This window comes from Caretta caretta, chromosome 2 (genome assembly GCF_965140235.1).
Source record: "Caretta caretta isolate rCarCar2 chromosome 2, rCarCar1.hap1, whole genome shotgun sequence".
In the NCBI taxonomy this organism is placed as follows: Eukaryota; Metazoa; Chordata; order Testudines; family Cheloniidae; genus Caretta; species Caretta caretta.
The window spans coordinates 29,924,712-29,937,596 of record NC_134207.1 but is presented as its reverse complement, the minus strand read 5'-3'; the positions used below and the strand labels follow the sequence as shown (position 1 = coordinate 29,937,596).

At 38.7% G+C, this 12,885-nt stretch overlaps 1 protein-coding gene across 3 annotated transcripts in view; it reads right to left on the bottom strand.

Annotated features, from left to right (window-relative positions):
* The window catches only part of CSMD3 (CUB and Sushi multiple domains 3), a 1,179,008-nt gene that overhangs the window by 490,819 nt on the left and 675,304 nt on the right, over positions 1-12,885 (bottom strand). For all 3 annotated transcript variants that reach the window (XM_048841517.2, XM_048841518.2, XM_048841519.2), the window contains 2 exons: positions 10,431-10,569; positions 2,611-2,798 (listed from right to left, as the gene is read on the bottom strand). In XM_048841517.2, coding sequence (XP_048697474.2) covers positions 2,611-2,798; positions 10,431-10,569 — 327 coding nt within the window. The remainder of the gene's footprint in view (positions 1-2,610; positions 2,799-10,430; positions 10,570-12,885) is intronic.

Below are 12,885 nucleotides of genomic sequence, written 5' to 3'. Positions count from 1 at the left end.
AGGGACTCCTGAGACTCTAGCAGAGATGAACCTTTGTGAAGGTAGTTAAATTGACCAATCAACATAAGAATGCCCATACTGGGTCAGCCAAAGGTCCATCCAGCCCAGTATCCTGTCTACTGACAGTGACCAATGTCAGGTACCCCAGAGGGAGTGAACCTAACAGGTAATGATCAAGTGATCTCTCTCCTGCCTTCCATCTCCACCCTCTGACAAACAGAGGATAGGGACACCATTCCTTACCCATCCTAGCTAATAGCCATTAATGGACTTAACCTCCATGAATTTATCTAGTTCTCTTTTAAACCCTGTTATAATCCTAGCCTTCACAACCTCCTCAGGCAAGGAGTTCCACAGGTTGACTGTGCGCTGAATGAAGAAGAACTTCCTTTTATTTCTTTTAAACCTGCTGCCCATTAATTTCATTTGGTGGCCCCAAGTTCTTATACTATAAGAACAAGTAAATAACTTTTCCTTATTCACTTTCTCCACACCACTCATGATTTTATATACCTCTATCATATCTCCCCTTAGTTTCCTTTTTTCCAAGCTAAAAAGTCCTAGCCTCTTTAATCTCTCCTCACAGGGGACCCGTTCCAAACCCCTAATCATTTTCGTTGCCCATCTCTGAACCTTTTCCAATGCCAGTATATATTTTTTGAGATGAGGAGACCACATCTGTACGCAGTATTCAAGATGTGAGCATACCATGGATTTATATAAGTGCAATAAGATATTCTCCGTCCTATTCCCTATCCCAATTTCCTTTAACCACTTCCAATTTGTTCCATATGTTTCCAGACAAGAACTAATATTTATCTGCACTGTCGGGCAGAGATTCACAATTTACTTCCCAGCAAGCGGAAGCAGGGTACAGGGGAGATACGGTGTGCTCAAATGTTGAGCAGACACAGTGACTTGTGTCACTCAACAGTTATTCCTCCAGATGAATAACGAAAGGCACTGATGGATTTTGATAAAGTACCATCCAGTCTTTCTGGATGAAAGGACATTGTCCTTTAAACGACGTTAAAGTGGGTTAAAGCTGTAAAAAATGGGGGAGATCCTCAATTATCCATCAGATACAAGAAAAACTCCAGGGAGGGGAAACACAAAACATTTTATAACTGCTAGCAGATTTTCTTAGATCAACTGCAGACAATGTGAAAGCAGTCTTCACATAGTGTCTACAGGAACTTGCAGCACCCTGAACTTTGTGCAATAGAAGTTAGTACTTACATATTGTAGCTTAAAGTCAGTGTTCTTACTTTTCTGGGATAATGTAAAAGGGTCACAAACAATCTTAAACAATAAAATCATGTGGGAATAATTTTCTTGTAGCCGTTCCAATAACCATTAGTGTGGAAGAAAAAAAGTTGGAAGCAGAAGACCTACATGCCTGATATTAAATAGAAGCTGAGTACCTTGAAGAAGTCATTCAAGAACAGCTTATTCATGTGAAAATGTCACCTATGTAATGCTGCCAAGGTCAGGGAGATATGCACTAGTCTGCTATATAAAGTGCTGTTCACACAAAATAACAAAGTTGATGGCAAAACCATTTTTGCCAAGTGATTTAAAAAAGATTATATGAATGCCATCCTTCCTACCACCTTGGAACATATCCCATCACCTTCCTTGTGTACCTGGCGAGTTTCCCTAGACAGGTACAAACCACTGTTTCCAAGAGAGAACACCGCAGCTGAGTAATTTAAATGAGAAAGTTTTACTATAGCATTTTTTATTTCAATTACAGTACACTACAATCTGAAATATGTAGGTCATGCTGAAAGTAACATCAGACTATGACACAATGCCTAAGAAGAACTTAATTTACCATTAAGATTCACCACAGAGTTGAGTTATGTAGAAAGTAAAGGACAAGATCAAATATTAATATTTATGAATTCACTTTGTATGTACATTTTCAGTTTGAAAGAAGTTTTCTATCGTGTGATAATCATTAGAGCTGTATAGAGAAAAATAATGAATATTAATGTATTTGAAGAGAACTCTAACTACATATTTGTGGGTCTAAAGTTAGACATCTATATTTAAGCACTAAATAAATAAATGGCCTAATTTTCAGAGGGTCTGAGCAACCCAAACTCCCATTAGCTTTAGTGAGGGTGAAGGTACTCAGCCCCTCTGAAAATCAACCCACTAATTCAGGTGCCAAAGGATAGGTATCAGTGCACAACCAAGTTTGAACATTGTGACGTATACTTCCATAATGTTATCATAGTTACTGATTTTATATAGTTTTGCACACACAAAAATGCATTGTACTAGCTGTAAAAAAGAAAAGAATAACAAGGCATAAAATTATCATCCATTGACTTCAATCTTAGTCTTCTAAACTAGTAAGTGGTGGGAGTATAAAAGCAGCAGCAGCAGACCCTAAGGTAATATCTTGCATATTGCTCAGCAGTTAAACTGTTTTGACTGATAAAGGAAAGCTTTAGCCCACCAAATTGTCTTCAGCTGAATGGATGCTAGCGATGATTCAGGGTAGTACCGACAGGGACAAATATTTGTCTGTGTACGCAGATACATCTGTGTTTAAATGGGTGGCGGGGGGATTAAAGCATACAGTTCAACATTACTTACTTTCATAGTGAATCTTGAATCCATTATTAGAACGACTGTTGTCTGTTGTAAAGAGAAGGTAAATGAAATTGCTGCTACTGAACAGAAACTGTGGGACCTGTGTACCATTGTAAGAACCCAGAAGTGGAGACAGGAGATTTGGTCCATCGTGAACTTCCAAAACATCGTAATTGAGTTCAGTCTGAAATCTAGGGTTGAGAAAACATACACACACACACACACATATATATATATATACACACATACAGACATATACATAAAATAGTTGTATTAATTGATGTAAACATAATATTTCAGATTTTAAATCTTATTCAAATTAAATGTAACATGTATGTAAATGATGCATACATCAAATTAAATGTAACATGTATGTAAATGATGCATGTATGTAAATGATGACCTAATGCAAATTATTAGTATTATTTGAACAGTAGTATTCAAGGTGCCAGGAATATACTTTACAGAGGATTCATGCCTCTCAGGGAGGATGTGATGGGCTAAAATTGTGCCATCAATTCCAGCTAGTCAAAAATCTCTCTGAAATAGTCTGTGCCTCATTTTTGTTGCCATTAAAAGGTGAAAATTCAAACAAAATTATATGATATGTACAAGAGATTCTTTTTATGAGTGAAGCAGGAAGAACTGATTCATATAAGGTATCTCTATGGATTTATCTCTATGGATTTATCTCTATGGATTTAATATCCTGAACATTATCCAAACAGATCATTTGAATCACTTCTCGGGTGATTGAATCACAACTCGGGTGTGTTTTCTAATAAGGAAAGAGCTTACACACAATTTAAGTGTCTTCAAAATATTGTGCAGAAAGGCCTAAAGTTTCAAACCTGGGTGCCTAAAATTGGAGTCCTACAATGAGTAGATGCCTAAATAAACATATCTGCTTTGAAAAGGTGTTGAGTCACTGCAGAACCCCTTGACTTTCATGGGACTAGTGGGTGCCCTGCACTTCTGAAACAAAGCCACATTTATTTAGGTGCCTTAAATATGGAATTAGGAACCCAATTTAAGCCATCCTTGTCTATACATTTTGGTCTAATTAACATCACAGGGGAAAAAAATCATTGCTATGGGTTTGTTGGAAAATATTATTTTATAATATTTACAACATTAATGCCCAACGTCATTAGAACAATTTGTATTCAATTTACTGAGAAAAGCAACACAAGAGATATGGCAATGCTTTCTTCTGTTGTGTAATGTCTTATTCTATAAGGCACAAACAACATGGAAGTGCTTTTTACTTTAACAGAATCCTAATCCGAATGTTTATTGTTATAGCCTGTAAGTAACGTCTAGAGAGCTAGATGACAGTGCATCAATTAAGGCTTAATTGAGAAGTGATGGTATATAAGGGAACGTGTATATATCATTGCAAGAGGTGGTTTCTACTCCTGTTCTTGAGGGATATATGTTAACACTTGTCAAGGAAGAGCAGTGCAGCTGCGTACCACATTACTCTTGAAGTCTCAGATGCCATCAGTGGCCCAAAGCATCTTTTTACATCTGCATTTGACTGGTTGATTGAGACCTGTCTCTCCAATGTGAATCTTGCAATTTACAGACTCTCAAGTGTATTGCAATGCACTTTACATTGATTGACATTAAAAGGTTAGCAGCCATCAAAAATTACTACACCGCTGTATGTGAGATTCCAGTTATTCTCTAAGCATGGAGAAATACCTGCCCAACCAGTTGTAACGGTAACTGTTAATAATTGTTGTGCTTTTTAATACACTACAACATGTACAGATGCCAAAGTCCAAGGAGACAGGGAGATGATTCAATGAAACAGGCTACACTCCCTACCATCTTCCCCGGCATACAATGGGAGAAGGAGGTTCTATGATGGGCTGCTTGGAAAACATAATCACAGTAAAAGATGAAGGAATGGAGCTGAGCTGCCTGGAGAACTTAGCAGGGGTTAAAAATCACTGTTGAAAATAATTATTGAGGAGTTTTACAGCAAGGAATATTTTCAACTAAGAATCGTTCCTGTGTACGTTTGTGTGGCAGTGTAGAGTGGGAATGAACAATATTTCATGGAAACAGAATACATGAACATTGCCACAGAATTTAGAGGGTAGTGCTGAAGAATTTAGGAGTCACTGGCATGGCACTTGGTCCCATTGTGTCGTGGAGTACCTGGGGTCCCATGCATAGGTCTGCCTTAAAGGGCTAGTGCAGATATGGTACCTTCTCTCTAGAGTCCACACTAGCTTCTTGCTTTTGGGTATTGATTCTGATCTGTAAAGCCCTAATACCAGAAATCACAGATCATGCAGGCATCTCCAGTTCCCTTCTCCCTAGCCACACATACAGCAAGGCACAGGAAAAAAATCTCTGTAGAGCCCCTTGCCTGCCTGTGTTTCTTTTCTTCTGCAGAGAGCAACTACCAGGCAAGCATAAGAGCAAAGTTGAACCTCCAGAACAAGGAAGAATGTAACTAAAATAAGAGGGTGATTGCCACTATAGGAAACCTTAAAACAGGTGTATCCGGTGAAGGTGAATGTGTGAAAAGGAAGGAAAAGATCGGGTGAGGAGAAATAAGCATTCACTAGACAAAAGAGGGAGGGATGTCTGGGTGACAAGGATGGGGAATATGTGAAGGAGGGAATGTCTAGGGGGTTTTTGTTTTGAAAGTTTCAGGCAGGTGAAGGGATTACTTTGCATTTGCACTTGGAAGGCACAGTCACATATTGTAACACTGCTGGTAATTTTTCTTCTCCACTCACATCCTGACTTCTTGGTACATCCCCATTTTCCCTTGCTGGTTGCCTTCCTATCTTAGAGAGAGTTTGGGAACGGACAGGAAAGTCAGCCAAGCCAGCCAAAAGCCCCTTTGTACTCCTGGTAGAGTCCTCTCCAATGGCTCCTTCCTAATCCTTCAGAAATGACATTTCCCAAAACATTAAACCTCCCAGAAATTAAGCAGTGTCCTAACAGTTAATCTGAAAACCCTGTGTTGCTACTGGACCTAGTTTTATTGAAGACTCCTAACATCCCATAAGACGTTCCGTGGGAGTCTAACACTTTTAAACAAAGAAAACAAACCCCACTTCTAATCTCATTTTTCCAGAGGTAGCAAGCATTTCAGCTACCCAAACAAAACAAATCAAATCAAATCAATCAAACATTAAACTATATGTCCGTTCACAACATGTGGCCTTATTTTTAAGAAACAGCCTATCAAATCAATGCAATGTCAGGACTTGAGCAGTATGTCCAGGCACACACTGAGTAATTTCATTAGCCAAATGTGTTTGGTATGCTGATCAGCAGTGAGATGATTAGCAGCACTGGCATTTAAATTGTCATAATTAGGCTTCAAGATTAATGCCACAAGATGAAGAGTGGCAATTCACATTTCTCACTGCTATTCTTTCAAGTCACTCTGTCTAGGTGCAGACTCAAAAATACCCAACATATCTCATTGTCACAGCGATCACTGTCACCAGAAGGAGTAGAAACTTCAGAGACCAGAAATTCATAAGAACACAACAAAATATGAAATAAATCTACCGGGAGACCTAAAACCAGAAAATTAATGGATTTTCTATGTCTGCAAATGTCTCTTTATTCTAGTTGTTACCCAGATATTTATGCCATGATGTTTGGAGACAGAAGCATATTGGGTACAGCTACAAGGCTATCAGACTTGCTGAGTCCTATATAGATCTTCAAAGTCACAGGGGAAGGAGAAACCGTAGGAAGAGGAATGAATTCAGAATGGCATGGAGTGAGAATGGAAACCACTGTGCAAGTGACAAGTTGAAAAGCTGTTAAGGTGGCTTTTTTGTGCAGGAAATATGTGTTGCCAAGCAGTGCCCTCCCGTGTAGAAGATGCAAACTAGAGGGATCTAAAGATTTTAGACCTGTAAAATAAATAAAACCATATATATTTTGCCCCTCTCATAAAGCCATAAGAACCCATACCTAATATCTTTAAATATTACACTGATGAATGTTTAGAGCAACACGTGTCTCTTTCTGAACACAGAGCTGAAATGCAAAGATTTGCATAAAATAAATAAAGTTGTAGAAAAGGTTGTAAAATGGGGAAAAGTAACATGGCTATATATTTAACAAAATTAGGATCTGAAGAAACTAAGCTGCAGACTTCTTGGTTTCCTCACTGAAGGGAGTGATACAACCAATACTGTGTTCTAAACCAGAGTGTATTGGAGGTGAAGGGAATTAAAATAGGAGGTCAGATTGGGATAGGACATTTTTTTCCCAAATCCCAAAAACACTCTCAAGGTGGGAAAACCATCTCCTGCCCAGTTCTAATGAGTAGTTCCTTAGTGACACAAATGATCCCATTGTTTTATTTTAAATAAACACGACCTTGGTGGATTATTTACATGAACAAGGAATAATCACATGAGTAAAAATATAAAATTGGACCTACATTAAAAAAGCTGACAAGGGGAAGTGCATTGCAATGTGCTTTTCACCAGCATAAATAAAAAATGCCTGTTATATTTTTTCTCCTAAAACCAACTTCTGAACCAAGCCCAAACCTGGGAAATTTCAGCGAGATATATTTGTTGTTTTAAAAAAAAGAATAAGTAAGTAACCTTATCTATGGCATCACAATGGCAAATCAATCTTGACAGATGACCCTAAAAAGGTCTTCTCACTTAAATGAAATAAAATCAGCAGAGCAGAATAGATAGAGTTTACTGTATTTGGTAAGTAATTGCATTCTAACTTTATTTACCTGTATTTCAATTAGTATTAGATTAGTATGATTACTAAAGCTCCAGTATTTCAAACACTTACGCATGTTCTTGACTTAAGCATGTGTGCAGTCTCAGTGAAGTTAGAGGACTGCTCACTTGTTTAAATCAAGGAAGAGTAAGTTTTTGCAGTATCTACGGACACTTGCACTCAATTTTTTTCTTCTTCAAGTGACGTCTCCAATACACTCTGGTTTAGAACACTACAAATAATGTTAGACTTTAAGGTTTTACGCAGATTTTTCCATTGACTGCAATGGGAAGTTATACCCAAAACAAAACAAAAAAAGAGCGGTTCAGTATGGCCCCATACATAAAGTATTCTTATGTACATTACTCAGATTAAACAAATCCCTTGCCATTATATGATACTAAGCATGGGCTTGATTCACAAAGAAAGTAAGGCAAGCTCAGAGTCACAAGACCTAATTTTTAGATGCTTAGAAAATCTGTGAGACTTACAAAATTTAAGTCTGGCACCTAGGCACCCTATACACTGAATGGGGAGAGATAGGTACCTTAGACTGGGATTCACAAAAGCCAGCATGCTAGGGAGCTCCTTACCTAAAGTAGTCTATAGAAAATGCCAAGCTGACAGTCATGTGCTAAGCCTCACACCTCTCTCAGAGATAGGAAGATCCCTACACTCGGGATTCTCAACTGCAAATGCTCTCTTGGTGTTAGACACCTACTTTTAGTCCAGTGGTTAGTGTACCTGGGATGTGTGAGGCCGCCACTTCAAATCAATCTTACATTTTAAGAAGGGATTTAAACTAGCATCTGCCACCCCTCAGAGGAGGTCCCTAGCCACTGGGCTATAGGATATTCTGATGGAGGGGTGGCTCCCTCAGTCTCTGCTGATGAAGCTGTTCCTCTGTGGATAAATATATTTTTTAAAAAATGGATCAGGAAACCTCACTCCTAGGTATCCCCCTACAGTGCTCTAAGCACCAGGCTACAGTGTCATTCTCCTGCTTGCTCTTTCTCAGGTCTAGTGTTGTAGCTCTTCCACTATGACTAAATTAATGAAATTATCATTGGGAAAAAGAGAGAGTCAGAGAGAATGTGAATATGCATATATGATATCTTTGTAGCCTGAGACCAGTCACCTGGGAGGTGGAAAACTCAAGATCCAAACCCAGTGCTCTGTTGTTGCTTTTTAAAATTAATTATCCACAGTGGAACAGCTTGAAATCACTTGAGAGGTTTGAGCTCAAATGCTTTCTCCTCTCTGGTGGAGGGAGGACTGGAACTGGGGGTCTCCCAAATCCAGGTGAGTACCGTAACCACCACTAGCCTAAAAGTTAGGAAGATGTCATCCTTCCCTTTCCACAGCACCTGCCATTTTATGTAAGCTTATCTATAGGGGCCTGATCCAATAGGCAAGCACTGAACACACTTACTGGATCAGGCCCCACAAGCAAGTTAGGCAGAGGAATACCTGTCTTCTTCAGTTCCTCATGTCTCTAGGGCTTAGGCATCCAGATATCTGCCATGTGGCTGCAGTGCATATGCTCAAGAGGCACGAACATAGGCACCTAGGGAATTTTTACTGCAAAAATTTAGGGGCACTGCAATTCTAGGTGCCATTCAAGGTTTGGAAACAGCTAAGCAGGGGTCTTGAGAGTCCCAGTGGTGTCTTATTTTGGGATTAGGTGGCTAAAGTGGCAGTTAGGGGCCTAAATCCTTTTGTGACTCCAACCCCAAGTATTTTAATTGGATAGCCAAGATGCATCATGTAAATCATCATAAAACTATTTACAGGATATGTGTGCCTTATAAATTCAAACGCTCCCACAAATCCTTCTTTATTATCAGCTTACCAGTTAGCTTATTTAAGATCAATATTTACAGAAAGAGTCTAGCACCCACTTGTGGAGTCCACACCAATTTGACAAAATGTAGTAGAGATAATGCTATTTTTTGTGAATTAAAGCTTATTTTTGCTTTATTTTAATGCAATTTTTTAAAAAGGCATCAACAATTTTCCAGCAGCTTCTTTTTCTCTTGTGGGGAAAGGGTGGAAGCAATGGATGCAAAGTACTAGCTCTGCTTTGCCCACCTGTCAACATGTGGATTTCCATGTTCCTCAGAAGTCTATATCTCTGAGATCTGGGAGAACCAGTAATGCAGAAAGAGCTGACCTTTGCACCTCTGTGTGGGAGCATGGGAATCCACTGACAGGTATCTTCTGTACGTAGATACATGATTATCTGACCTAGTAGTTTTATTTATGATTATCACAGTGGGGGAAATCCTGGCCCCACTGAGTTCAGAGGAATCAGGATTTCACCCTGCATGTTGATTGGAAAGTTTAGAAACTGAAAACCTAAAGGTTAGGCTCATATTCAGAAATGCAATAGGTTCTTTGGTTTGAAAAGTATTGTATTTCAACATGATATTCTTCTTACGAAGGAAGTAATTATGTAAAATTTTAAATAATTTTGCTGATAAATAATTTATAAGTTCTACACTCAGGCTTCCTTAAAGTTTTCCTTGTTAAACAGACCTTTGGTATGGCAGAGTTCAACTTCTTCATATCAATACTGTCAAACAAAAACAATACCATTTTAGATCCAATTTAACAGGACCCATGAAGGCAGACTTTGCTTGACATGTATCCCATTACAGGATCAGTATTTAAGAAACAATTAAATCATAACTGGAGACATTTTACTATATACATAAAACAGAATTAATAAAACCATTCCTATAAAAGAAAAGGTCCTGCATGCATTGTTCAACATGTTATCAGCAAAAAAATTAAAATTTTTAGATACATGAAAAGTTTAAATTGGGGCAGACAGGCTAAAATTAACAACAAAAAGAGGGATTTTCAAAAGGCATGCAGTGACTGAGGAGCACAGTTCCCATTAGAAGCCAACAGAATTTATGCTCTAAAGGCACTTTGTTGCTTTTGAAAATCCCACCCAATAAGGCAAAATCCCCAAGTATTCCAATCAAACTGTAAATGAACTTTATGACACTGAAAATAACTCCTGGTTATGGGTAAAATTGGAAAAAAATATATCAAATAAGAAAAACATTTGTCAAGACCTTTCAAATGTAATTTTGATAGAGTGTCCTGGTTCAGCTTCAATCACCCACTCACAATTCAAGGAGTCTTTATAGTACCCAGGCCAGCCTGGAGAGAGGATTACTCCACTGGGAGATGAAAAATGTCCACCACATGGAGCTAAAAACAAAATGATAGAAAGAATATAATAATGGAGATTTACAGGTTGTAGATTAACATCATCACCATTATTAAACAGAATGCACACTGGTTTCTAAATTTATTATTACAGCAAGATGTTTAAGGTTCCCTCCTCCCCAATATCTTAGGCCCCAAGCCTACAGTGAACTTTGTAAGGCACATGGGGCCACCCACACAAAGCTCAATACAGGATCAAAGCCTAAAAAAGCAAAGTCATATATGGGCTGTAAACATTGACAATGATTATTACATTTCAGTATAATAAATACAATCTATCATCCTATAGACCAGAATAGAAAATCAGAAAGCACTACTTTTAAATATATCTTATTAGCTAGACCTTATGAATATAACTATAGATTTTGAAAAGGATATAGAGAAGCTTGGATTGAGTCTTTAAAATATCTGATCTGGACATGGTAGAACCTTCTGAATATCAATTCCAGCTGACACTGACCTGCTGTGTAACTTGGGCAAGTAGCTGGATTTTTCTGTGGAACAAATTTCCCATGTATAAAAGGGGGATACTTACCAACCTCATATGGATGTTATGAAGAGTAGCTAAGGATTTGTAAAGCATTTTGTAGATGTAAATATTATTATTCTCAGATACAACTGAATGCATGTAGTTTAAGAAAAGCTACATTAGAATCAAGATAATTCAAACTGAGAGTTTATAATTAAGGCTTTACAGTGGCTGGATGATATTTCAACCATGGTAATAATCTAACTATTAATTATAAAGTTTAAATGATAATTCACTGTAGTTACCAAACAAATGTCCAAGAGTAGCACATATAAAAACAGTAATATTAATTAACAATCGGGGTCAATCCAGCAAAAAGGAACCTCCAAGGCTGACAGAACATTGAATTATTTCATCATATTTGATTCTACAGATGTGAAAGCTACTTCCTACCCCCATTTTAAGTCTATGAAATGTTACAGCAGTGGCAATCACAGTGCTAATTCTGTTAGGCATGTTATAGCTGCTCTCTTCCTATGCCAGGAGCTAGGTATCTCCAACATCTTAGCACAGCAATGAGCTTTATTAGCTAGTCAGAGAAAAAATATGAAGAGAAAGTGGCAAGTCCCTTCCCATACATTCCAATGCCAGAATTGTACATGACCCCTGGGTGTGGTACCAAAGAAGGTAAAGGGGGAATATAAGCTTATCCATCACCTGTCCGACCCCCATGCTCATCGGTAAAATGATTATATTGACCCCAGCTATGTTCGGTGAGATACTCATCATTTGATGCTTCAGTAGTCATGGATAGGGTGTATGGCCCTGGGGCAATGTTGGCAAAATGCGACATCAATTGTATTCCACTTGCTTCCAGTGCATCCCAGGGACTTTAACTTGCTTGGATTTCAGTTTAAAGACCGCTACCATTTTGATAAGCCCATGCCATGGGGTACTCAGTGTCATGTACCACTTTGGAAAGATGCATCTCCATGTTGGACTGCGTGATGGAGCATTGTGTGATGTAAGTCAGTCTCATGACAATCTTGATGTCTTCTCATGTGCAGGAAGATTAGGAACAAGCAACGGTGAATACATGCTTCAGGAATTTCAGAACCTAGCCAAGTGCCTTAGGCTCCTCTTCACCATAGAAAAAACAGAAGGCCCCACCTAACGTTTAACACACCTGGACATCGAACTGGACATAAATTCAGGGTTTCTAGGTTGCCTACAGAGAAGATGGAATTGGCCAGGCCACTGACAGGAGATCTCAAAATGGCAAAGAAAATTACTCTGAGGGAACTACAGGTGGTGATGGAGCATCTAAATTTGGCATGCTGGGTGGTGGCTCCTGTTCAGGCATTTTGTGCTCATCTGGCATCTGCCCCCTCTAGAATGAACCCCACACTATTTTAGCAGAATGACAAGGAAAATGTAGGAAGTCTTTGAAGTGTGGGAAAGATTCCCAGAAGGGTTAAAGGGTCTCAATATGTGTTCAGGCTAGTTTCTCAAGATTGAGTTGCAGGTACAATCCAATGCCTCAGAAGGTATAGGTTTGGGGATTTACTTTCAAGGTGAGTGGTGTGCACAGAAGTAGCCAGAAGCTGGGTGGCTCACGGTATTACAGGGGACATCACCTTCCTCTAGGTTTTTTCCCCTATACAGGTGGCAGTCACTAGTTGGGGAGAAAACATTCAATACAAGTAAGGCTGTTTCGGGTGTTACAACCCAATCTGTTGTCCATATTGTAAATAGACAGTCGGCTAAGACTGCTCAAGTAACGAGGCCGGTCAGGGCCTTCATTGAAAGCTGCCTGTGGTTTAACATCC